The following is a 26,869-nucleotide window of genomic DNA, read 5'->3' as shown; positions in this document are numbered from 1 at the left end:
CAAAGTTTAAAAATGCCCATAATAAGTAATTCTTGGAAGCAATAATGAAACAGTGATGGAATACTCACACAGCAAGCAGCCTAGGCCAACAGATTTATTTTCCACTTAACTTTGTATGAACTTGGCAGCTAATAGTGTGCTGGACACTGTAGGCACATTTAGACTGATTCTGGACAGAACTTCTGTATGAAGGAAGCTCTTCCCTCAATATTTAATACTTCTCGGTGAAAAAGTAGTAATAACAAAAAAAAGGTGCACTTTTATAATATGGGAGAAAATCCGCCAGAAAAGCGGAGAACTCAAACGCCCCACGGTAAAGACAATATTGCAGAAAAAGTGGGAGAGCGACCAAGGATACCTGAAACTGGAGGATGTTGAATAATAAACAGTTTTATTGATAATTTGAAGACTCTGATAATTTGAAGACTCGACACAACGTCGTGTTTCGGCCGTCAGGCCTGCATCAGGAGTCTCTGGGACAAAATATTACAAAATAACGTTGAGGATAATCGTTCAAACGTAACGTTGTAGTCTTTAAAAAGACTGTATTTAGGAAAAAGTTGCCGTCAGATGCGCTGCGTGCGCTGTTCGTAATGCAGTTTGAAAAAAGGTGCATTGAAAAAAAGCCAGCATTATAAGCAACTTTTTCCTAAATACAGTCTTTTTAAAGACTACAACGTTACGTTTGAACGATTATCCTCAACGTTATTTTGTAATATTTTGTCCCAGAGACTCCTGATGCAGGCCTGACGGCCGAAACATGACGTTGTATCGAGTCTTCAAATTATCAGAGTCTTCAAATTATCAATAAAACTGTTTATTATTCAACATCCTCCAGTTTCTGGTATCCTTGGTCGCTCTCCCACTTTTTCTGCAATAAAATATGCACTTTTATAATATACCACTGCATACCACAAAAGGCGCGAGCTTCCAGGTATCATCTTTTTCTTTTGATGTATGCACAGGGGAAAAAAAAGACGTCAAATGCTTCCAGGTTTCAACCCAATTAATTTTTTTTAAATAATTGCACTTAAAAATAATAAGTCTGTTGAGCACGTGATTCTCATAACATGATGTCTGTTTTGGTGGCCCTTTATTAGGTGACATCTCTGCACAAATACAGATAATTCATATAACCACCCTTTCCAAATGACACAATGATTACGATTTAGAACTAATTACTACTCTAACGATGAAACCAATACTTCCTTTGTGTACAACCGTATGCTGCACAAGCCGGCGTGTTTTGAAAATATGTCAGATCAAATAAAAATTCTACCAATACCAACAATAAAGAACGATAGCATGAACACAGCCGTTCCACTTCCTAGGTTTGTTTTCTTTGTTTTGGGTGAACGGGTGGGTGGGGGTTGACGAAGAAAGCTAATTGCCTTTCGGTTTTTGACGTCATGCCGTCTCCTGTCCTGTTCTCAATCTAACCTCCTTGGCCAGGCCAACGGCTGCCACTCACACAGCCACTCAAAAAAATCTAAAAGGTTCGCCGCACAGTTTTCTCCCAATAGCCGAAGCATTCTCACAAACAAGTGAGACGGAATTAGCCAATCAGAAAAGCAGGGTCTGAAGCACGCCTGCCAATCGGCTAAGACGTTTCACCTATAGCCGACCTATCCCGTGATAGTTAGTGAAGGTAGCCATTAGCGGAAGAAGAGTTGAAGAGATACAGTCAGACAGAGAGACAGACGCGCAGTAGTAGAAGCTAAGATAGGATGGCAGAGAGCGATTGGGATACGGTGACCGTTCTGAGGAAGAAGGGTCCTACTGCAGCGCAGGCCAAGTCTAAACAGGTGAATAAATGGAGGAAGAAAATGAGCGAATTGAAAGACCTCTTCGAGCGAAACAATCTAGACCTTCTGCCCCACTACTGTGTGTTATGTGCGGGAGCGGCGCAAGCCAAGACTATGGATGTCTAGGCCTCGCGTGCTGTGGTCTCCGACTTATTTTTTTCTTATACTTTCAGATGTTTATTTTTTAAATATTACGATCATGTGCGGGGTTTTTTTTGTGCCTGAAAATACGTAAAAAAAACTTCCCGGAAAAGTAGGGAGGTACTATTTGGTAGGAAAACATGTTCTCGTGGTGTTGGTTACGGTTTTTGGTATTTTTCGAAATAAGTGTCCGGATCTCAAGCTTGACACGTTTATTGGATTCTCGCCTCTCCCCCCCCCCCCCCCCCCTCCCTTCGTGGTCGGTCTTCGTGATCCCGGGGTGTGGCAGGGAGCAGCAGGGCTCGTCATCCCTGGACACTTCCGCCTGTCCCGTGTGATAATTGCCCTAGTCTTTGCTCACGTGTCGTTTCTGGCCTTTATTCTGTTCGCTTCTTTCCTTTAGTCTACCAGGTGTTTTTGTTGGAATAAAACTGTTATGAAGAGTGAAGTTTCATATTGTACGAGAAGTTCTTGATGTCGACGTTTGATGTATTGTATAGCTCTGCTTCAGAGTGGTATTAACATTTCTTGGAACTGGCAGTGTGAATCGGAGGTAGGAGAAACATTGTCTAGAAGTGATGTTTATGCCTGACGGCTGTATTAAATAGTCCCCACGACTTGGTTTTTTAACTTCACTAGGGAGCATACAGTTCAATTCTTAATAAATGCTAGAGAGGTGTGGAAGCCATGTTAGTCCACTTTTAAAGGTAATCGAAATAAAACATGGAAAAGAAAATAAGATACCTTTTTTTTTATTGGACATAACTTAATACATTATTATCATATTCTCTTTTCCATGTTTTATTTCTATTGATTACCTTAATCACTGCTGAAATCTATGTGCGAGTGGAAAGTTGTTTACTGAGTTCTCCAGAAGGTATAAAGTTACAGCCCCCGCCCCTCTTTAACAAGAACTTTGGGATATGGATATCAACTCTGAAGTTTTATCACCTTTGAAGTTAAAACAGTACATTAGCTGGGGTGCTGTATCAAATCTGTTTTTTTTTTCCACAAATCCTATCAGTCAGGTTAGGGTAAAAGTTTGGTTACAAAGCTCTTTGATCTGAATTCTGATGTATGATTAAGAAGTAGAGCCTTTGTACTGTAAGATCCTACAGATGGTCTTACAATATATAGGCTTGCTAGCATGTTCATATGGGGGAGCTATTTATGCTGTTGAAACATAGAACTCAATTCTAAATCCATTTTAATGTTAATTCCTTGATCATAAAGAGGGTTTTATCAACTTATATTAACATAGCAGTGGTTTTGTTTGTGTGCTTTTTATTTTTAACAAAAATATCTTAGCTATCTGCATCTAATGAAGGATACAAACAGTTAAGGGTTAAATGTTTTGTTTTCCTTGTGGACAGTGCATCCTTGCACACACCCCTCCTTCTTAGGGTTTGGCCTGAATCTCTAATCAGTGTAGACTTTTTTTTTTTTCCCCTGGCTACATATCTTTTGCAATACGGTTTTACATTGCATTAGGCCTGTACTCAAACTTCAGGTAGAAAACCAGCCTTTGTGTACAGATGGTTACTGTAGCAGTTCCTCACACCTGCAAGTCCAGGCCTTCCTTGGAAATCTAAACATTTCCATGGGGTTGAAAAAAACCTCCCTCCCCCCCCCCCCCCCCCCCCCCCCCCCCGTTACACACAGGTAACCCCAGACTATAAATTGACATAATCACAAGCAAAATATATATATTATTTTTCTTACACATCCATCTGGAACATCACAGTTCAAGTAGCAGTTGAGAAGCTAATTTATTCATTCACTGTATTAGATACAGACCTAAATAAGATCTTAACATTTATCTAGCTTTACTTGAAAACCTTAATATGGAGTCCAGTAATGAACACACTGTACTACATTTCAAGAGAATTCCTGTGACGTGTTGACGATTCACCTCTGCACCAAAGTTGACCTAGTGTAAGTTTCCAGGACACAGCTGAAAAACAGAGATCTTTCATTGTGCATCTTTTCAGAGGAAAGTGCTGGTCTGAGTTGAGATCTCATCCTTCAAGTGCAGACTTGAATGGCCACTGCAGAAAACTAGCAGGATCATGGGTGTGAGTTTAGCCAGCATGATGTGTCCATAAAACTGTTCAGACATGATACCGAGAAGTTTTATGCAGAAGATAACTCTTCAGTATATTAAAATGAAATCTAATAAGTTACTAAACTATTTGGCTCCAGTGCCGAGAAATGTGCAGAAAACTGAGCACAAGGCAGGTGTGTTCAGTGCCAAGTCAGAGGGTGCATAGAAGAATTAGTTTGAACTTCCTTACTTCTGCCTGAGGACGTGATCTCTGTTCTTTTGGTTGTGAGCATAACAGTACCCACAACTTTTAAAGATAAATGAAGGGTGTCTGTTCTGAGCCTAGGTCTGAGTAGAAAAAATTATATCTGCATGTGTGCTGGAATGTTCTGTATATAAATATTGGCATCTTAAAATTTTGTGCATTTCAAACTTTTGTGATGCTATTTACCTGCACAATAACATTCCAGCATATGCACAGATGTGTGCTGGCACTTTCATTTTTCAGGGACATGCACACAATACTAGCTGCTTTTAACAGAACTGTGTGCTCATCTGGCGTGCTTGCATTTAGATTGAGATTTTATTTATAACCCGCTCATATCCAGGGTGAGGTACAATATACACACTAAAATAAATCGTATTACGTAAAAATCAAACAACAAAATCCATAAGCAGAAAATTCAAGGTCAAAGTGTCAGCCATATACTTCAATAGCATAAGTAGAGAGAGCCAGACACAGCAAATGTCACTCTGAGGCATATTTTCAAAGCACTTTGGGAGGCTAAGTTCCATAGCTAAGCTAAGTGCTTTGAAAATGAGCTTGTCTGTGCACTTCAGATTTGCTGTATGGTTACTGCATTAGCAACCAAAACTTTCTAATTATGCTTACATTAGAAGCTGTGTGTTTAACCATCCACGCATGCTTGTAATACATGACTTTCTATGTTGACCCCTAGGGTTTTGTAGCTGCCTGATCCTATATAATAATTCTCACCTCCAACGTTCTAATGTGCCTGGGACCGTGGCTCCCTCGGAGGTGGTCTGCTAGGCAGTTTAGAATGCACTGACGTCAGTGATGTCACTGACAGCTGATTCCAAGGCAAGGGGAGGAGTAGGGAAACGCGGAGCGTGTTTCCCTACTCCTCCCCCTGCCTGGGAAACAGCTGTCAGTGCCCCCCCCCCCCCTCTGCGCAACACCCAAGCCCCTGTCCTGCAAAACCGCGAGCCAGGCAGGGGGAGGAGTACCTATTCCTCCCCCTGCCTACCAATCAACTCTCAGTGCCTCCCCTCGGCGCATAACCAAAGCCCCTACCCCCCCCTCTCGGGCACATCAACTCCTTCGCCACCCGCAGCCGCCAATACTAACGCTGTCCGGCCGCTGCTGCTTTTCCTGTGGAGCAGCAGAATCTGGTACAAAAAGAAAAAAGCCAAAAAAAGATTTTTAACTTGAAACGCGGCTCTGTAGACAGCCATCTGGCATTGGCTGTCGTCACTGCAGCCGCTCCTCCTTTCCCCTCCACGTCACTGCCCCTGCAGGAAGACCCCGGAGGAGCGCAGCGACGTCAGAGGAGAGAGGTGGAGCGGCTGCAGAGATGACAGCCAATGCTAGATGGCTGTCTACGGAGCCGTGTTTCAGGTTTAAAATCTTTTTTTGGCTTTTTTCTTTTTGTACCGGCCGCTGCTGCTCAACAGGAGAAGCAGCAGTGGCCGGACAGCGTTAGTATTGGCAGCTGCGGGTGGCGAGGGGGTTGATGTGCCCGGGGGGGGGGGGGGGGGTAGGGGCTTGGGTGATGCGCCGAGGGGGGAGGGGAGGGTCGCTGGACATGGATGGCTGCGGGGGGTGGGGGCAGGGAAGAGGGAGGTGGGGAGGGGGTCCTGAGACCAGATGGGTGGCTGCAGGGGGGGCAGGGGAGAGGAGGGTCGCTGTACATGGGTGGTTGCAGGGGGGCAGGGGAGAGAGGTGGGTCGCTGGACATGGGTGGCTACAGGGGGGCAAGGGGAAAGGAGAAGAGTTGTTGGACATGGGTGGCTGCAGGGGGGCAGGGGAGAGGAGGGTCGCTGGACATGGGTAGCAGGGAGAGAGGAGGGTTGCTGGACATGGGTGGCTGCAGGGGGGGCAGGGGGAGGGGAGGGCCGCTGCACATGCGTGGCTGCAGGGGCAGAGGAGGGTTGGTGGGGAGGGGGTCCTGGGACCAGATGGGTGGCTGCAGGGGAGACAGGAAGGACGCTGCAGAGGGGGGGGATTACCTTGCTAGCGCCCGTTTCATTGCCTACCGAAACGGGCCTTTTATACTAGTCTTAGATAAGTTACTTTATCCCTCTGCCTGTTCTAATCATTTCAACTGGTTAATCAGTAATAGTATTGTTCTCCCCATCAGAAACTGTCATACTGTGGTTTCCTAGAGCTTAGAAAGCGGCTATAGATCTGAAGTATATTGAGATTTAAACAGCAATTTGTCATCAGTTGTACACGAATTCCTGACTTCCTTCTTTTGATAACACTTGCTGCTATACTGTACACTTGCATGTAATAATTTTCTCCAGACAGAGAACAAGATTCTAGAATGTACAGTGTTTTTGAGCTTTGCTGGTGTTGATTGGAACTAGTAATTGAAAATGTTTACTAGCTGCTCATGTAAGTGAAAGCTTCAGGGTTAGAATCAATTCTTCATTTCCACACCAGTCTAACAAGGTATCTGTATTTCAGATTGATGCTTACTGCCTTTCTCCTTGACTGAATTTAAATAGTTTTGAGTGGTATACCAGGAAGCATTTTTTTAAGGGGAGGGGCTGTTTCTCAACCATCATCACGTCAGAAGCGTGTTTTGTTTTTTTAATATCCTGCTAAAAGACCAAGAACCCAACTTGCCAGCCTATTGCAGATGTTTTCAACAAACTCTTTTTATGGTGGCTTCAGGGTGTGGCTGCATAACTCCCCTCCTCCTCCATTACCTTTTGCAAAGAAATCTATTGGTGTGTGCATTTGAGAATTGCAGGTATATTATATGGTTTAAAATTAAACTGTAAGTAATTTTCTTAAAAAAAAAATATATAAAGGCACACAAGGAAATGTTTTGTTTTTTTATTTTACTGCTTTGTTGTATCTCTTGTCATTCTGACTGCTAAAACGTATTTAAATTAGATTTTTCATGATACGGTATACCTGTGATCTATCCAGTTGACTATCATGTCTTTTTTTTTTTTTTTTAAATCTGATTTCTAGGCAATCATATCTGCACAAAGAAGAGGAGAAGACGTAGAGACATCAAAAAAATGTAGGTAGAGTTGAAACAGTTGGGTTAGTATCTGTGGCAGGGCAACTGCCCTCTTATGCAGGCAGTATCCATGCATATTGTACCTAAATTGCCTGAGCAAGAAAGGACTTAATGCACACTTGTACAGTCTTATAACTGATGAGGTTTTGGCCTCATTACTTAGGAATAAAGGTCAGTTTTTGGAAGTTAATCATAAATTCTTTCCACTGGATTACTTAATATTCTGCACTCTGACCTTTATTTCTGTGTATTCAAGTGTACCAACACCGATCATACTTGCTACCAAGCACTTATGAAACAGAATTTATACTTAAGGCTGTGACTTCTAATTTGTGGCCTTTGCCTATGTAATTTTTCTGACCCCCCCCCCCCCCCCCCCAGCATATGAGTGGTTTTATCTGTTTTACCTGAATTTATAGGTTTCCAAGCTTCCAGAGGGCTCACCAGGTAATGATATCCAAATACATCATAACATGTTCCTGCCTTCTTTATCAAATGCTTGTGGATTTTGGCTTTATAGGCTTCTGTTGTATTAATTTTAACCCACCTAATCCCAGTGGGTCAAAAGTGTCTTTACAGTAAGTTGATCTACAGAACATTGTTGAGGTTTTTTTTTTTTTTACTTGTCAGTATAACAATTCTTTGGTTCAGTGTAGTAGAAACTCATAAATATTAGGGATGTTGACACTTATTGTAATGAATGCACTATTAGAATATCTACCCATGTTGTGTCATGACAGCAAGCAAGAACAGCAGGAAACAGAATTTTGTTTTCATGTGCTGCCAATAGTACATGGTTTACATATGCACATCCTCTTTGTGAAGAGCATGGTGCTTGTGTAATTGTGAAAGTGTTTGTCTTGGGCCAACAACCAATAAAACTTATTAGGTCTTTCTTCCACAGGAATCAACTGTCTAACTCAGGTCCTCAGGACACACCTAGCCAGTTGGGCTTTTTCAGGATATCCACAATAAATAGGCATGAGAACTGAGATATTGAATAGGCACGAGAAGTTTGCATACATTACCTCCATTTTCTCATGCCTATTCATTGTGGATAATCCTGAAAATGCCCAAGTGGCTAGGTGTGTCCTGAGGATTGGGTTGAGAACCCTGGTCTAGACTAAAACAAAAAAGTCTGCTAACTAGACTATTCATTTGAGGTTCCATTGATAAGACTAGTCTAGAATCTAGTATTGTGCTTACAGCTTTTTTTGCATTGTTTTCTTAAAGGGAAAGAGTCTTCATGTTAGTGACTCCATTGATAAAGTGTCAGCAGCTTGGTCATGAAACTCTTTGTTTTCTGCTTAAATTTAAGAAATGTCTGGGGAAAGATCTTTCAAAACTGGTATGGTACAAAATATCTGCAAATGAATAAAAGTTTCATACTTTCAACTAACAAGTTACTATCCAATGACTCCATATAAATATTGAACAGTAAAGGGGAAGTGGCATTCTACCTGTGGTGTCCTTTGGGTCTCCAAGTGAAGTATACATTACCATTTTGTTTGCACTGTAAATTAATTTATTGAAAAAAAAAAAAAACCTTTTTAGGCTATTTTAAAACACCCGAATTGCTAATCTCACAGCAGCCAAAAAAAAGTCTACCGAAATCAGCAGAAATTGTAGTAAAATTGATTACTGACCCTGAATTAAGATATCAGTGACTATTAACTATGTAAATGCCTAAACCTTAATTGACAGCATTAAGTAATCATAAAAATCAATATAGGTGGAAAGTTGATGTCATTAAGGTGCTCATTTTCAAAGCACATAGACTTACATAGATTACAATATAACTTTCTAGAAGTTGTATAATAACCTATGTAACTTTGTAAGTCTGTGCTTTGAAAATGAGCCTCTTGATTTACAGCAATTTAGAAAGCCACCCTCTACTAGCAATGGGTCTCTAATTGGAGTAGTTAAATCCATGCCCTCTGACTTTGAAACTGGGGGTCAAAACATTGTCCAGAGTCTGACCCAGTCTACCATAAGTTACTTCAAAGAGGTGTTCCATTTAAGTATCTTCTGCCATCTTATGGTTAATATAAACCTGTTGCTAAAAGAATATCTTGTATGCTTTTGGCACTTGGTTACTGGTTAACTGAGCAGTGATCACCTTATTTTATATAATTGGTTATCTGTACACACCTCAACATATTCTCCTCTTCTGCTTTTTCATTCTTGCCCCCTCTTATCAGCTGGATTTTGCAAGCATAATACTCGAGGCTTTATTGCTACAAAGGCATGCAGTGTAGTACTATTGCCCCTTATAGCTTATTGCAGCTACTTGGCAGAAGTTTAATTTATTAGGAGAGTAGGACAGCTATGGGGAAGGTATGTCAGCTTGTTAAAGTGACACCAAACCAAGTTCTCGAGGAAGCCTCGGTGAATATGGGTATGCTTGATAGTCAGTGGATGCAGATTTATCATGCATATTGTTTTTGGAATAAACTGTCTTGGTATAGAGTTGCTGGAACAAGTTTGGGAAGCCCTGTGGTAGAGGGGAAGAGGTGGAACCAGGTCTTGAGATTGATAGACCTACTTTGTTGCTGTCTCCGTTTAACTGTTAACTGTTTTTTTTTTTTTCAGGGTCTGCAGGTCAGAATAAACAACACACAGTCACTAAGAATACAGCTAAGCTGGATCGAGAGACAGAGGAGCTGCACCACGACAGGGTATCCCTGGAAGTGGGCAAAGTCATCCAGCAGGGCCGGCAGAGCAAAGGGATGACTCAAAAGGATTTGGCCACAGTAAGTCATGAATGATGAGTCATGTATTATACAAGTGGATTTTGTTGTGACAAATATGGATAACATGTTTGAAACTGTCTGAGCTACTCCTCTAGTTGAGTGAACTTGGATAACTTATCCTGTATGTTTATAACTGAGGATAAGCAATACAGGAATTTTTGGGGTGGAATTCTGACTTTAATCTCAGCAGAGAGGGAGCTCTAGAAGTGTTTCACAGCACAGTTAACACAAACTCTATATGGTGTGACCTAGAATCACATGACCCGTGACCCAATCTTGCACATTATTTAATGTGACTTTTGTATTCCAGATCTGGGGTTTAAGCTCATTGCTGTCCCCATAGATGGTTTTCTAGTAAGTTCAAAGCATATAGACTTACAAAGTTCCATAGTAACACGTTTGTAAATTTACATGTTTTTAAAATGAGCACCTTTGTATGCCATTCCCACTACCATGCTAGTGCACTCAACACTAGTGGTAACTGATGGTAGTTATTGATACCAGCAGCCAACCATGTTGTATTCTCATTGTATTTGTCATAATGGGGTAGTGTTCTGTTGTCACACACCCTTTGTAATAGTTGGTGTGCAGAATTCCCTAAGGTGTGTTATATGGCTTAACGTGTGTGACTGTGCCAAGCTAAGCATTTACTGTATGTGAATTGATGTGTTTAAAGCACATCTTCTCTTTAGAAAATCAATGAGAAGCCTCAAGTTATTGCGGATTATGAATCTGGAAAGGCCATACCCAGTAACCAGGTGATGGGCAAGATCGAAAGAGCCCTTGGTAAGTGAAAGAGCCTTTGGTAAGTGAGACTTGTAATACACAAAAAGGAAGGGAGAAGAACTTTGTTTATTTTTTTAGTGATTTAACTTGTGTTTTCCATCTAGTGGTAGACTGAAATGTATCTCCTTGATGTGAGGTTACAATCTTCTGTAACAGAAGAAAGGAAGAGTGGACCTATGGAATTGCATTTAAAAAGGGGTTACGAAAAATGCTGCTAAGCAGGGGAATACTTTTTTCTAAGTATCGTACTTTCATAACTTCAGATCAGAAGGATAATGAGATATTCCAGGCTTATATTCTCACATCTGGTTGATATATTGGACAGTCTGGTGCAGATGCTGACTAGCGAGATGAACTTTCTAGCAGCGTTCCGCTGTGCATGTGCTGGTACCTTCCTACCCGATGCATGAGCATGGGCACCTTTGTGTTTCTGCAGAGCAGGGAGGGGAGGACATGTGTTTGTGTTCTCCAAATGCAGTTTGTGGTGTTTTGTGCTTTCCTGTGTGGGTTTTCAGGTCCCCTCAGATAATCTTTCCCTTTTACCCTCCTTTTATCCTTCAGTTTCCCTTTTAATTTCTTTTAGTTTTTTGACCCTTAAAGGTTTTTCTTTTTTGTGTATTGCTGGAGTCCTGACCTCAGTTTGAATACTGCCTCTTTTACCGGTTCAAAATTGAGTAAATTGACCGTGACCCTTTTATTGATGTCCATTAACCTCGATGGCTGAAAAGACTTCAGTATCCACTGGGAGTGCACAGGTATCGGATCTCCACCTCTCAATATCAGGTGCTGAGAGTAGGGTATGTATGGGTTAGACGTCCTTGGCACCAAAGGACCATGATGCTGTGCATTGGGGGAAGCCCAAGAAGCATAAGCATTGGTTCTCGACGCACGGTGCCAGGGCATTGGCATCACCAGTACTGGGAGGAGCACTCCCCTTCCTTGAAAGAGGTGCTAATGTGTAAGTCTCCTAGCAGCCAGGACCCCGCTACCAGTTCAACACAGACGCCTTCTCAGGTTGCCTCTCTTCCAGCTTCCCTGCCTTTGCTGATGCCTTTCTTTTGAGTGCTCAGGGAGGAGCTGGCACAGATGCTGCAGTTAGAAACTGCTCAGGTATCAAGGGCGCTTGGTGCCAACTGCAGATCAAATCTAGGTTCCATTTCATCAAGCAGATCAATCCATAGCCTGGTGGGTTGTGACCATCTACCAGCAGGTGGCGATATAGAGCAATCTTTTACCTCCCTATATGTGGTCGTGCTGCCGGAAACTCCTCAGTATGTTCTCTATCTCAGCAGGTGTGTGGTCACACAGCAGCAGCTCTGGCTAGGTCTCCAAGCCTAATTGTTTAGGTTTTGTTGAGTACCTGGGGTTGAGGGCTCTTCGTGAGCAAGTGCAAACCTGGTGGTACCAGGTCCCTCCTTTTCTCCCCCCTCCCGCTGGCTCCGTTAAAAAAAAAAAAAAAAAAAAACCTAGAAAAATAGACGTCCTTGAGAGAAAGACGTCCTTCTTTGCAGCTACTCACTGGGACTCCAAATCGTTGCAGCTCGGAGCGAGAAGCAGGTAATTTTACCTTTTACTAGCGGGCAAGGGGGTTCCCCGAACTGTCTCCACGTGGCTCTGGCCTCGGATGGCAAGGGCGCGAAAAGACGCTCCCCGGAACTCGCTCGCGCGCCTAGCGGGGAAGCGGGGGGGGGGGCCCGAAGGCAGAGTCGCCCTTTTGGAGTTGGGAGAGTTTCCCGGTTTTTCCTCCGGTGCGGCGGTTTTTCCTGCCTTAGGCGCCCATCCCCCGCTGGCCGCCCTCCCGGTTGTGACCGGCCACGCTGCTCAGTCGGCTTCTTCTTGGGCCGCCCTCGAGATGGGAGACGTTTAACAGCTTGGTCGCCCTTGAATCGGGCGACAGTAAGAAGTCGGCGAAATTAAAACGCTATTCTTCCCGCGCGGCTCCTTCTTGGAGTTTCGCGCTGGATGCCATTTTGGACACGCAATGCGCCTCTCCCCCGATCTTGGGATCGCAGGTTGAGAGCGCCTCTAGGGCCGTGGCGCAAGCTGCAGAAATGCACAGGCTAGGGGGTTCCTCCCCTGAGTTCATTTTGCTGCTGCATCAGGCCTTTCTTATGCAGAACGTTGCCCCCGCTCCCCTGTCTGATAAGGGTGATGTGGCCTCTGTGCTCAAACGCCCTCGGGTGGATTTTCAGCCCCTAGGGTACTCGGTCTCCTTGGATGTGGATGACGGCAGCGTGTCTGAGTTCTCCCAGAGATCCTTTGCGGACTCTATGGAAGAGACTGACCCTCGTTCGGATGGAGTGGATGACCCCTCCGCAGCGCGCCTTTTTCGCTCTGAGGATTTGCCTAACCTGCTAGGGCAGGCCTTGAGCATTTTGAAGATTGCCTCTCCAGAGGAAGGCCCGCTCTCAGCCTTGGCTGTCTCCGCCATTATGCTGGGAACGAAGCGCCCGCTTGAACCTTCCCGTGCATGAAGCCATGCAGACCTTAATTTCGGCGCAATGGGATGCCTCGGAAGCGAGCCTGAAAGTAGCCAGGGCTATGTCCCGTCTGTACCCCCTGCCAGAGGGGGGAACGGGAAGTCTTTATCTGGCCCACGGTAGATTCCTTAATCACTGCTGTGACTAAGAAAACGGCACTGCCGGTGGAAGGTGGCACTGCCCTGAAAGACGCTCAGGACAGGAGAATGGAGGCGGCCTTAAAGTCGTCCTTTGAGGCGGCCGCCCTGAGTCTGCAAGCCTCGGTTTGCGGCTCCTATGTGGCCAGGGCGTGCCTGACTGTTTGTTTTGCAGCGGGCTTCCCCCTCGGATCCTTCCTGGAGGGCGGAATGGCCGACCCTGGAGTCGGGCTTGGCCTACTTGGCAGACTTACTGTATGATGTTTTGAGAGCCTCGGCCAAAGGTATGGCCCAGACGGTTTCTGCGCGGCGCCGGCTCTGGCTTAAGCATTGGTCGGTTGACCATGCCTCTAAATCTCGCCTAGCCAAGTTGCCTTTTAAAGGCAAGCTGCTCTTTGGGGACGAGCTGGACAAGATCGTGACGGAGCTGGGCACGTCCAAGGGCAAGAGGTTGCCGGAGGTCAGGACTCGGGCCAGCAGTGCTCGCCCTGGTTCCTCCAAGGGCCGGTTCCAGGAAGCCCGTCGGTACCGCCCGGGCAAGTCGGGCTCCTCTGCCTCTTCTTCCTTCAAACGGAACTTCTCCCCCAAGCAGCATTCCTTTCGCAGGGACCGCCGACCTGGAGTTTCGTCCTCCGGCCCTCCCCCAGGGTCGTGTACCCAATGACGGGGACCTGGTCCATGGCCCAGTGCAGATAGGAGGAAGGTTGTCCTCATTCCTGGGCGAGTGGACCAGGGTAACTTCAGACGCTTGGGTTCTGGAAGTCATCAGAGACGGCTACAAGCTGGAGTTCTGCCGGCCCTTGAGAACTCTCCCTGCAAGTCCCAGGTCAAAACAGCTGCCGTGCAGCAGACTTTGAACAACCTGATCTGCCTGGGTGCGGTGGTCCCGGTGCCAGTAGATCAACTTGGCAAGGGGCGTTACTCCATTTACTTTGTGGTGCCAAAGAAAGAAGGCTCTGTTCGGCCTATTCTCGACCTCAAGGGAGTCAATCAGGCCTTGAAGGTCCGGCACTTCCGGATGGAGACTATCCGCTCCGTAATAGCTGCGGTGAAGAAAGGGGAATTCCTGGCATCCTTGGACATCAAGGAAGCTTACTTACATATTCCCATCTGGCCTCCTCATCAGCGCTGCCTGCGCTTCGCAGTTCAGAGCCCTCCCTTTCGGGTTGGCCACTGCCCCACGGACCTTCTCCAAAGTGATGGTGGTCATCGCGGCTTACCTCCGCAAGGAAGGAGTACAAGTCCATCCCTATCTGGACGACTGGTTGAGCCGGGCCCCCTCTTATGCAGAGTGTGGGAAGGCTACGGACAGGGTGATTGCCCTTCTGAGCTCCTTGGGATGGGTCATCAACTGGGAGAAAAGTCAGCTGCGCCCGACTCAGTCCCTGGAGTACTTGGGAGTTCGATTCGACACCCTAGTGGGCAGAGTGTTCCTGCCGGACAACCGGAGCGACAAGCTTCGGGCCCAGGTGGACCAGTTCCTATCAGCCTCCACTCTTCGCACTTGGGACTATGTGCAGCTCTTGGGCTCCATGACGGCCACGATGGAATTAGTGCCCTGGGCCAGGGCCCATATGAGACCCCTACAGCACTCCCTGCTGCGGCGGTGGACTCCAGTATCGGAGGATTATGCTGTATGCCTTCCTTTGGATCCAACGGTGCGCAAGGCGCTGGATTGGTGGCTGAGGCCAGACAAACTGTCAGCAGGAATGCCCCTCACGATCCCGGGGTGGGTGGTCGTCACGACGGACGCCTGCTTGACGGGCTGGGGAGCCCACTGCCTGGGGAGGACAGCGCAGGACCTCTGGTCGCCTGCAGAGGCGAAACAGTCTATCAACCTCCTGGAACTCCGAGCCATTCGGTTGGCGCTTCGGGAGTTTCTTCCGGTCCTGGTGCTGAGGCCAGTACGGGTCCTGTCAGACAATGCCACGGCAGTGGCCTATGTCAATCGCCAGGGAGGTACCAGGAGCGCTCCTCTAGCCAAGGAGGCCATGAAGCTATGCCTGTGGGCGGAAGCGAATCTGGAACAGCTGTCGGCGGCCTACATTGCGGGAGTCATGAATGTCAAGGTGGACTTTCCGAGTCGCCATACTCTGGATGCCGGAGAGTGGCAGCTGTCGGCTTGGGCGTTCTTGGACATCACGAGGTGCTGGGGCCCGCCGAGCCTGGATCTGATGGCGTCCTTGGCCAACTGTCAAGTGCCGCGGTTCTTCAGCAGAGGACGGGACCCTCGATCTCTGGGAGTCGATACTCTTCTCCAGCAGTGTTCCCGCCCTGGCCCATGATGGGCAGAGTTCTAGGCCGGGTGGCAAAGCATCCGGGCCGGGTAATCCTGGTGGGTGCGGATTGGCCCAGACGTCCCTGGTATGTGGATAATCAGGCTCGCAGTGGACGGCCCTCTGAGGCTGCCAGCGGAGCGGGGCCTCTTGTATCAGGGTCCCATGGTGATGGAGGATCCCTCCCCCTTTGGTCTTACGGCCTGGCTCTTGAGCGGAAGCAGCTGAGGAAGAAGGGCTTCTCAGACAAGGTCATCGCCACTATGCTGAGAGCGAGGAAGCGCTCTACTTCTACTACTTATAAGTACATAAGTACATAAGTAGTGCCATACTGGGAAAGACCAAAGGTCCATCTAGCCCAGCATCCTGTCATCGACAGTGGCCAATCCAGGTCAAGGGCACCTGGCACGCTCCCCAAACGTAAAAACATTCCAGACAAGTTATACCTAAAAATGCGGAATTTTTCCAAGTCCATTTAATAGCGGTCTATGGACTTGTCCTTTAGGAATCTATCTAACCCCTTTTTAAACTCCGTCAAGCTAACCGCCCGTACCACGTTCTCCGGCAACGAATTCCAGAGTCTAATTACACGTTGGGTGAAGAAAAATTTTCTCCGATTCGTTTTAAATTTACCACACTGTAGCTTCAACTCATGCCCTCTAGTCCTAGTATTTTTGGATAGCGTGAACAGTCGCTTCACATCCACCCGATCCATTCCACTCATTATTTTATACACTTCTATCATATCTCCCCTCAGCCGTCTCTTCTCCAAGCTGAAAAGCCCTAGCCTTCTCAGCCTCTCTTCGTAGGAAAGTCGTCCCATCCCCACTATCATTTTCGTCGCCCTTCGCTGTACCTTTTCCAATTCTATATCTTTTTTGAGATACGGAGACCAGTACTGAACACAATACTCCAGGTGCGGTCGCACCATGGAGCGATACAACGGCATTATAACATCCGCACACCTGGACTCCATACCCTTCCTAATAACACCCAACATTCTATTCGCTTTCCTAGCCGCAGCAGCACACTGAGCAGAAGGTTTCAGCGTATCATCGACGACGACACCCAGATCCCTTTCTTGATCCGTAACTCCTAACGCGGAACCTTGCAAGACGTAGCTATAATTCGGGTTCCTCTTACCCACATGCATCACTTTGCACTTGTCAACATTGAACTTCATCTGCCACTTGCACGCCCATTCTCCCAGTCTCGCAAGGTCCTCCTGTAATCGTTCACATTCCTCCTGCGACTTGACGACCCTGAATAATTTTGTGTCATCGGCGAATTTAATTACCTCACTAGTTATTCCCATCTCTAGGTCATTTATAAATACATTAAAAAGCAACGGACCCAGCACAGACCCCTGCGGGACCCCACTAACTACCCTCCTCCACTGAGAATACTGGCCACGCAATCCTACTCTCTGCTTCCTATCTTTCAACCAGTTCTTAATCCATAATAATACCCTACCTCCGATTCCATGACTCTGCAATTTCTTCAGGAGTCTTTCGTGCGGCACTTTGTCAAACGCCTTCTGAAAATCCAGATATACAATATCAACCGGCTCCCCATTGTCCACATGTTTGCTTACCCCCTCAAAAAAATGCATTAGATTGGTGAGGCAAGACTTCCCTTCACTAAATCCGTGCTGACTTTGTCTCATCAGTCCATGTTTTTGTATATGCTCTGCAATTTTATTCTTAATAATAGCCTCCACCATCCTGCCCGGCACCGACGTCAGACTCACCGGTCTATAATTTCCCGGATCTCCTCTGGAACCCTTCTTAAAAATCGGAGTAACATTGGCTACCCTCCAGTCTTCCGGTACTACACTCGATTTTAGGAACAGATTGCATATTTCTAACAGTAGCTCCGCAAGTTCATTTTTTAGTTCTATTAATACTCTGGGATGAATACCATCAGGTCCCGGTGATTTACTACTCTTCAGCTTGCTGAACTGACCCATTACATCCTCCAAGGTTACAGAGAATTTGTTTAGTTTCTCCGACTCCCCCGCTTCAAATATTCTTTCCGGCACCGGTGTCCCCCCCCAAATCCTCCTCGGTGAAGACCGAAGCAAAGAATTCATTTAATTTCTCCGCTACGGCTTTGTCCTCCTTGATAGCCCCTTTAACACCATTTTTGTCCAGCGGCCCAACTTATGCCAGGATTTGGCGTAACTTTGCATCGTGGTGCAAGGCAGGCTCTCTATCGCCCTCCACTGCTCCAATATCGTCAGTGTTGGTGTTCCTGCAAGAGGGTCTGGAGAAGGGCCTGTCATGCAGTTCCCTGAAAGTCCAGGTGGCGGCTTTAGCTTGCTTCAGGAGCTGCCTGAAGGGTGCTTCCCTGGTGTCGCAGCCAGATGTGGTCTGCTTTCTTAAAGGAGTTAATCACTTGCGCCGCCCTCTGCACTCGATAGTGCCTACGTGGAATCTCAGTCTGGTGCTTTGGGCCTTGCAGAATCCGCCCTTTGAGCCCTTGTCGAGGGCATCGCTGAAGGACCTGACGTTGAAAGCGGTCTTTTTGGTAGCCATCACGTCAGCCAGAAGAGTCTCTGAGATCCAGGCACTCTCGTGCCGAGAGCCGTTCCTGCGGTTCACTGAGGCAGGAGTGTCGATTCGCCCAGTGCCTTCCTTTCTGCCCAAGATTGTTTCTCACTTCCATGTGAGTCAGCAGCTCTGTCTACCCTCCTTTCGCAGGGAGGATTACCCAAAGGAGTACCCTGCTCTCAAATGTCTGGATGTGAGACGAGTCATCATCAGATACTTGGAAGTGACCAATGACTTCCGGAAGTCGGATCACCTGTTCGTGCTGTTCGCAGGCCCTCATAAGGGTCTGCAGGCATCTAAACCTACTGTGGCATGGTGGGTCAAGGAGACGATTGCAGCAGCTTATGTGGCTGCAGGGAAGATTCCGCCTATTCAGCTGAAGGCCCACTCTACTAGAGCGCAAGCGGCATCGATGGCGGAGTCCATATCCGTCTCCTTGGAAGAGATTTGTAAAGCGGCAACTTGGGCGTCGGCTCATAACCTTCTTGCGGCATTACCGCTTGGATGTGGCTGCTCGGGCAGAGGCCCGGTTTGGAGCTTCAGTGTTGCATTCAGGGATTTCCATGTCCCGCCCTGGATGAGTACTGCTTCGGGACATCCCACCAGTCTATGGATTGATCTGCTTGGTGAAATGGAAGGTAAAATTATGTATCATACCTGATAATTTTCTTTCCATTAATCATAGCAGATCAATCCATAGTCCCTCACAGATATCTGTATTGTTTTTTGTTCTGGTTATAATTCAGGTTCCAGTGTATTCTTCAGTTCCTGTTCAGGAGAACTTCGTGTTCAAGTTCTTCCAATTGGATTTTCCTCGAGTTGAAACGATTCTGTTACAGTGAGCTGCTGCATTCCTCTCCCCCCGTTTCGGCGGTGGCTGGATTGGTAACTAAATTATGCCGGCGCTCCCTGCTTCGTGCGGCAGTAGGGTAGCTTTGTATCCCTCCCGCTTCGGCGGTGCTTGGGGTAAGCCAGCTCCTCCCGCGGTTGCAGTAGCAGGATAAGCCAGATCCCCCCCCCGCATCGGGCGGTGTGGTGTCCCTCCCCCGCTCCGCGGGGATGAGCTGGACGGATTCCCCTCCCCCGCTTCGGCGGTGGTGAGCTGGGCAGAGTGTCCCTTTGTGGGTATAATTCTTAAGTGCTGAGTCCTGCGGATGGAGCTTTGATATCGACATACTGAGGAGTTTCCGGCAGCACGTGACCACATATAGGGAGGCAAAAGATTGCTTTCTATCTCCACCTGCTGGTAGATGGACACAACCCACCATGCTATGGATTGATCTGCTATGATTAATGGAAAGAAAATTATCAGGTATGATACATAATTTTACCTTCTTCCTGAGGCAATGCCAGTGTGGAGATTCTTGACACCGGCACCTCAAAGGATGTCAAACGTCAACCTTGACACACACACTCAACGGAAACAATCACAAAGAAAATACAAATGCACAATAAGACGGACCAAAAGATCTTACTATAAAACTAAAATAAGGATAGATTACAAAGACACACAGAAATTATACCTACTCATGAACAAACTACTAGATACCAACCCGATCATCGCATCGAATATAGACATCCCACAATCTTGCTAAGTACTTCTACAAAAAAATAGTAAACCTAAGCAACACACTACCCAAAGACAACACTGACATCGAAAATTTCCTTGACGAACTGGACCCATCCATGGGTGAATACCCAACTGACCGCATTTGACTGAACTTCGCCCTTACTGTTGATACAGTAGCACGGGCGCTCAGCAGATTCGCCAACACTCACTCAAACTAGATACCTGTCCCAACTATCTACTGAAATCCGCCCCTGACCACTTCATAGCAGATCTCACATCCCACTAAACTACATGCTTCAGCAAGGTCTCTTCCCGAAGGAACATGGCAATATTCTACTCATCCAGATACCAAAAGACACCACGATAAAAGCAAACAAAATCACCAACTACCGACCGGTAGCATCCATTCCGCTGTCAATCAAATTGATGGAAAGCATAGTGGCCAAACAACTTACAGACTACATAAACAAATTCTCAATACTACATGAATCAGTCAGGCTTTCGCCCCTACACAGCACAGAAATAGTACTACTCATTCTCCTAGCCAAATTCAAGCAGCAAGTAGGAAAAGGTAACACCATCCTCCTCCTCCAATTCGACATGTCTAGTGCATTTGACATGGTAAACCATAACATATTGAGATTACTCGACAAGTTCGGGATTGGAGGCAACGTACTCAGATGGCTCGAAGGTTTTCTGACCACAAGAACATATCAAGTAAACTCAAAATCAAGCATATCATCATCATGGAAAGCAGACTGCGGAGTACCACAAGGATCACCACTATCGCCAATCCTCTTCAACCTAATGATGACCCCACTAGCTAAGACCTTATCCAACCATGACCTTAACCCTTTCATCTATGCAGACGACGTTACAATATACATTCCTTACAGATCCACCCTGACATCACTAATGAAATCAAGATCGGCTTAAACATCATGGATGCCTGGGCAAATGCATTCCAACTAAACCTCAACAAAGAAAAAAACACACTGTCTCATCTTCTCATCCCAATACAGCACGTACAACCTCACAACTATAAGCACCCCAGATCACACCCTTCCCTCTCAAACGTGTGATCAAAAAAAGGAAAACTCTCACGATAACCGTGGTGCAGAAAAAAGTACTTGAATCTGACCCAATAAAGATTCTGTGGAATGTATCAGTTCTAATTTTGAAAGTACAACAAGGGAAAAGTCTCAGGATTCCCCAACCTCCAGCCTATATATTGGGTGAGATTCAAGTATGCCACTGTTTGTTTATATATATATATATATAGTGAAGCCTTGTAAGTGTGTATATACATACAGGGCTTCACTTTGAGAGCCGAAGTGCTCTTCTAATATCGGAGGGGGTTGTCATCACAGACAGAAAAAACCCTTGTGTTTCAAAAAGTAAAGGATTCTAAAAGAATCCACAGAATCAAAAAAACGGAGGATCCATCTTGGAAGAACTAATATTAACAAATTAAACTTAACTTTTTCACATGCAGGTATGGATAAAGATGTCATAGGTTCCAAACACACCGACTCAGGCCTCAGTTTCGCAAAAAAATCGCTGTATCAAGGTGTGTATTTACCACAAATTTAAACACAGGTCTAATTCCTGCTTGTTAGTCCCCCTTACCTGCATTGGTGTCACTTGGCTCATCACAGACAGGTACTTGTAGTGGAAATCTCTGCTCCTCTACAGGCCAACGTTGTCAAACCATGCCACCAGTGGAAGAGGGGAAGGGATTCTATTCTAGGTACTTGTGCCCAAGAAAACGGGAGGATTTCATCCCATAATAGACTTAAGGGCCCTGAACAAATAACTGGGCACTCTTCTCCCCATGATTCAGGAAAACTATTGGCTATGCTTTCTGGATTTAAAGGATGTCTATACCCACATTTTGATATGTCCTTTGGCTGGGACATAATCTCAGATTTGAGTAGGGAAACACCATTACCAGTATTGTATACTACCATTTGGCCTCACGTCAGCTCCCAGTTCTTCACCAAAGGTTTAGCAGTAATAGTGGCATATCTACACAGGCTGGGAGTGTATGCGTTTCCTTATGTGTACGACTGGCTGGTCAAGTGCACATCACAGGAGGGGGTTACAGGCTGTGCACCTAACTATTCGGGTGTTGGAGTTACTAGGGTTTGTCATAAACTACCCACCTTCTTCCAGTACATAGCCTGGAATACATAGGAGCCCTGCTAGAGCATTGCCGGTTTGGGCTTTTCTTCCACAGACAAGAGGAGAGGCTTTATTAGTGCTTTCCTTGCAAGTCTGAAGCAGTAAGCAGGTCACAGCTCAGCAGATGTTGAGATCAACAAACAGTGCATGGCATATGTTAACAATGGTCTAGGATGGGTTTCACACCCGGAGGACTTGGTCTGTTCAGGAAACAGATCTCCATATTTATCTCCTCAAGCTCAGGACCACTTGGAAAGCTGTAAAGGTTTTTGGAGGTCGGCTGCAAAACCAAATTCTTATCCAAACAATCGGGTTGCAATGTTTTATGTAAACAAGCAGGGGGTATGGGATCCTAACCCTTGTGTCAGAAAGCAGCAGGGCTGTGGCAGTGGGCCCTCCTTCAAGGGATGGACCTCCAAGCCACTTAATTCCCAGGAAAGGAGAACTGCCTGGTGGACACTTATCAATATGGGCATAGCCTGCAAGATTTTCAAGAGTAGGGCACCCCCTCAGTGGATCTCTTTATTCATATCAGCAAGGTACCCCGTTTGTGCTCCAGGCTCAGTTCGTAAAGCAGACTAGCATTGGTTGCCTTTCTCCAACATTGGGGAGAGGGTCTTCTGTATGTATATTCTCCAGTACCTCGGGGACTTTTTTTTTTTTAAATGAAACTCAAGCAAGACCAGGGAACTATGATCCTAATCGCACTTTACTGGCCAAGACAGATCTGGTTCTTTTGGAGTTATCCTCCAAAATTCTGTAGAGTCCTAACCCTCATCACACAGAATGAGTCTCTTCTGCATCCCAGCCTCCACTCCTAGCCCTCACAGCTTGGATGTAGTAAGCATAGACTTTGAAACCTTGGATTAGCTGGAGGTTGTCTCCTGTATTTTGCTGGCTTCCAGAAGACTCAACTAACAAAATGTTAATCATTTAAGTGGAGGATGCTTGATGACTGTTATGAGGGCGAGGCCTTGGATCCATTTGCTTGTCCTGCACAAAAACTACTTGAATACTGTTTTTAGGCTGCTTGTATCCCTCCCAAATTAGCATAAACCAGCCATTCTCTACTGGGAGGAGTAAAAGAAACCAAAACTACAAGAATGAGAGGCAGTTTGTTTTTTTTATTAGTTACCAAAAGTAATTTACAAATACAAATGCTAGTTTCTCATGGGGAGCGCGGGGGACCCAAACATGTGGTCTACCTCCGCCTCTCCCCAACGTAATGCTCTGATACAGATGTTTTTATACCTTTTGTGTTAAGCAAGGCTCTAGCACTTATCTTCCTGAGAAATCATTGTCTTCTATTCACACCATCTATCCCCACATCACTAAATCTCATTCTTCTGTTCATCCATAATTACACCTTTCTCACGCCATTTTGCACATATGTTTTATCAGGTCATAAGTTCCTGGGCCACACGATTTATGGCCTTTGCCCCTTTGACTCTGCTCTAGGATGCAGAACTAAGTTTATAGTGTTTACTTAGGTGCTAGCAGACCATGAGCTCTGATTCAGTAAAGAGGTCAACAAAGAGACACTCAAATACTTAGGCTTATTAGCCTAAAGCCTTAGCTCTTACAGGTCTTAACCGTGGTTCATAGTTCATAACTACCCATAATATACAATACCTCCCGAGTCGTCTGGTTTGAAAACCAACTCTGTAAGGGTTCATCTCTGTGTAATTGGTGCTTATTACCGTGTGGAAGGTAAGTCTATATCTGTACAGCCTCTAGTCTCTTCCCTCGCCTATCAAACCTCCAACTGTCATGAGATCTCAACGTTGTCCTCAACCCAGCTGATGAAAGCTCCTTTTGAACTGCTCGAGTCCTCTGACGTATTTGACTTGGAAAGTTGTGTTGTTGGTGGCAGTCACTTCAGCTCAGAGGGTCCTTGAGGTTTAGGCCCTAGTAGTTGATCCACTTTACAATGAGTTTCACCATAATAGGATGTGTGCAGACTTCCTAAGGTAGTATCTGAGTTCCATCTTAATCAATCAATTGCTTTACCAGCGCTTTTCCCAACTCATTACTACCTTGAGCAGGATACCTTATGAGACAGCTGGTTCGGGCAAGCAGTCCTGCAGAACTTGTTCGGTGTCTAGAATCCAATCCAGCCCAGTTTTCTTCTCTTCCAGGCTGCACCTTCACAAATTTTCAGGTTGATTGAATAACAAGCCTTGGCTTTTCTAGCCCCTATTGTCCTAGCATTTTTCAGTGAGCCTAGAGGAGTAGCCTAATAGTGCAACGGGCTTTGAGCCTGGCAACCTGGGTTCAATTCCCACTGCCGCTGCTTGTGACCTTGAGCAAGTCCCTTAACCCTCCATTGCCCCAAGTACAAAAAAAGATTTGAGCCCTCTAGAGACTGAGGAAATATCTGCATGTAATATGTACAGCGTTTACATCTAATAGCGCTATAGAGTAGTAGTAATACAATGGCCTGCTTGTGCTCGGAGAAAGTTACTCACCTGTAGCTGCTGTTCTGAGGACAGCAGGCCAAGTAACCTCACATACCCTCCCACCTCTTCTTGGAGTTGAATTCTTTAGCATTTTATTAAGACTGAGGGACCTGGACCCGCACTTAGGGCTCGGGCAGGAGGGCACCAGCGCATGCACAGTGGGATGCTACTAGAAAGTTCTTGATCTTGCTCGTAAGATGACATCACCCAACTGAGAATACTTGGCCTCCTGTCCTTGGAGAATGCCTGCTACAGGTGAGTAACTTGCTTTTTTGTACCCACATGCTGACTTCTTTGCATGTTAGCCATTTTCATTTTCTTGACATTGGGAGGGTTGTGCGTAGGCAGCCCATTTAGTAGACTGGTACTTAAGATAACACATTAATAAGATATTCTATCAAGTCACTCATTTTGTCACTTTATTTGTTGAGCCTTCTCTCATTTTTGTAACTTTTAACCCTTCATGGCCTACAGAGTTTTGAGAAATTGTGGCAATGCTTACATGTCATCTGTTACAGCAGGTGACCTGAGACACGGTTTCAAAATTATGGTTCTCAGCAAGGCCTTTTAAAACAGGGTTATTTCAATGTAAGGCCCAGGTACCTATGATACCCATCCTTGGAGTTGACAAGGGCCCCGTGCTGTTCTCGACACACTCACCTTTTCCAGAACAGCAGTTCTGTTTTTCTTTTGGTGCCATGTGGTTCAAACTTACCAAATATGCCATAGTCTTGAGACTGAGAATGGTGCAGGAGTTAGGCATTCTGCGGTATCACAAGAAAACAGAACAGCTGTTCAGGAAACCTCACCTAGAGGCTGACTGGTTGAAGGGGTGGTTGGAATGGGCTTGGGAGAATGTAGTGGAGAGCATGGGTAGAGAGAGGAACTGAAGAAGGGGATAGAGGCTGAGATGGAGTGACTTTGGGAAAAAGACCTCCTTGAAGTTGCATGAGACTGGAGAAGGGGACACGGGCTGAGGTGGAGTGACTTTGGGAAACAGACCTCCTTGAAGTTAGTAGCGCTTTAGAAATGTCAAGTAGTAGTAGTAAGTTGCATGAGTTGCTGCAGGTGGCTGGGCTGCCTGTATCATTGAACCAGGATTTCCCTCTCGGTCAACTGTCACTGGAGGGGGCCCCATTTTGTTCCATGATGCGCTGGGTCTTGCTTTGAAGATTCTCAGCCAAAAGTAACCTCTGCTTGAAAAATAGATCACTGGGGCTTTTTTGTGTGGTTCCCCTACCCAATTTTAAACTTCGTTTTTTTTTTCTCTCTCTCCCCCCTCCTCCCACCCCTGTACAGGTCTTAAACTACGGGGAAAAGACATTGGAAAACCACTTGATGTGGGTCCCAAAAAGAAATGAAAACAAAGCCTCGAAATCAGTTTGTCTAGGCTGATCTCGTCTGGCTGGTTATTCTTCCAACCGCCTGAGTCTTTCTGCATTGCCAAGCTGAATGCAAGAGGGTTTAAGATTTTCTTCTGGGGAGTAATTGCGTTATTGTTCGCACTTTTATATATATATATTTTTTTTGCGTGTTATAAAAACAAAGGTAGAAATGATTTTGTTCACATTTCCCTTTTGGAGATTGAAGAATGAAAACCAAATTGAAAATAAAAATATAGAATTTTAACATGCTGCTAAATATGCCAGATAATGTGTAGGAGAAGCTTAACATTCAAGCAGTTGGGTCTTTTGTTGTTTTCAATAGGTTGGCATCAAGTTAATAATTTGAATAGTTATTAACTGGGGGAGGGAGAGAGATTCAGTTTGGGTATGCTATGTGCTTGTTTTGGGATGATTGTGATTACAACAACTGCACTGCAGTCACTGTACTATATGCCTTCCTAACCCATTTGAAGGAAAGTCTATAATAAAGTTTGCTACCCTTCTTCAGAATGAGTCCTGGTCATTCTTTTAAAAAGTAAAAAAAAAAAAAAAACTTTTGAGGGCTAGAGAATGAAGAGGAAATATAAATCAGTCAGGCTTAGGCTAGTGGTTCCCAAACCTGTCTTTTTTTTTGGGGGGGGAGGGGTGGGGGTCAGTTAGGTTTTCAGGATATACTGAACAAACATTCATGAGAGTAATTTGCATGTACCTCCACCACTGCATGCAAATCTGTCTTGAATATTAGTTCAGGATATCCTGAAAACCGGACTGGCTGTAGTTTACCCCAGGACAGGTTTGGGAACAACTGGTTTAGGTTATGTTACTGTTTGTGTTAATCGAAGTTGGGACAGATGGGAAGTGTTCTATAGTCTAGCATCCCAAAGAAACAGGCAATAGTTGTTAAAGATAAACTAGGTCTTGCTGATCTGTTGCTTAAAATTGTATTAAATAGAAATACATCAAACCATAGAAAAGAAAATAAGGTGATAGTCCAATGTATCATCTTATTTTCTTTGTTT

At 45.6% G+C, this 26,869-nt stretch overlaps 1 protein-coding gene across 1 annotated transcript; it reads left to right on the top strand.

Moving 5' to 3' along the window:
- The first annotated feature begins 1,643 nt into the window (after positions 1–1,643).
- On the top strand, positions 1,644–26,363 carry EDF1 (endothelial differentiation related factor 1). Its single transcript, XM_030206977.1, has 5 exons — positions 1,644–1,805; positions 7,217–7,268; positions 9,861–10,021; positions 10,714–10,807; positions 25,765–26,363. Exons 1-5 carry the CDS (start codon positions 1,728–1,730, stop codon positions 25,824–25,826), a joined length of 447 nt encoding a protein of 148 aa, XP_030062837.1. The 5' UTR covers positions 1,644–1,727; the 3' UTR covers positions 25,827–26,363.
- Positions 26,364–26,869: the final 506 nt, after the last annotated feature.

This window comes from Microcaecilia unicolor, chromosome 6, assembly GCF_901765095.1.
Source record: "Microcaecilia unicolor chromosome 6, aMicUni1.1, whole genome shotgun sequence".
In the NCBI taxonomy this organism is placed as follows: Eukaryota; Metazoa; Chordata; class Amphibia; order Gymnophiona; family Siphonopidae; genus Microcaecilia; species Microcaecilia unicolor.
The sequence above is the reverse complement of the archived record's forward strand: the minus strand, read 5'-3'. Positions and strand labels throughout refer to the sequence as shown.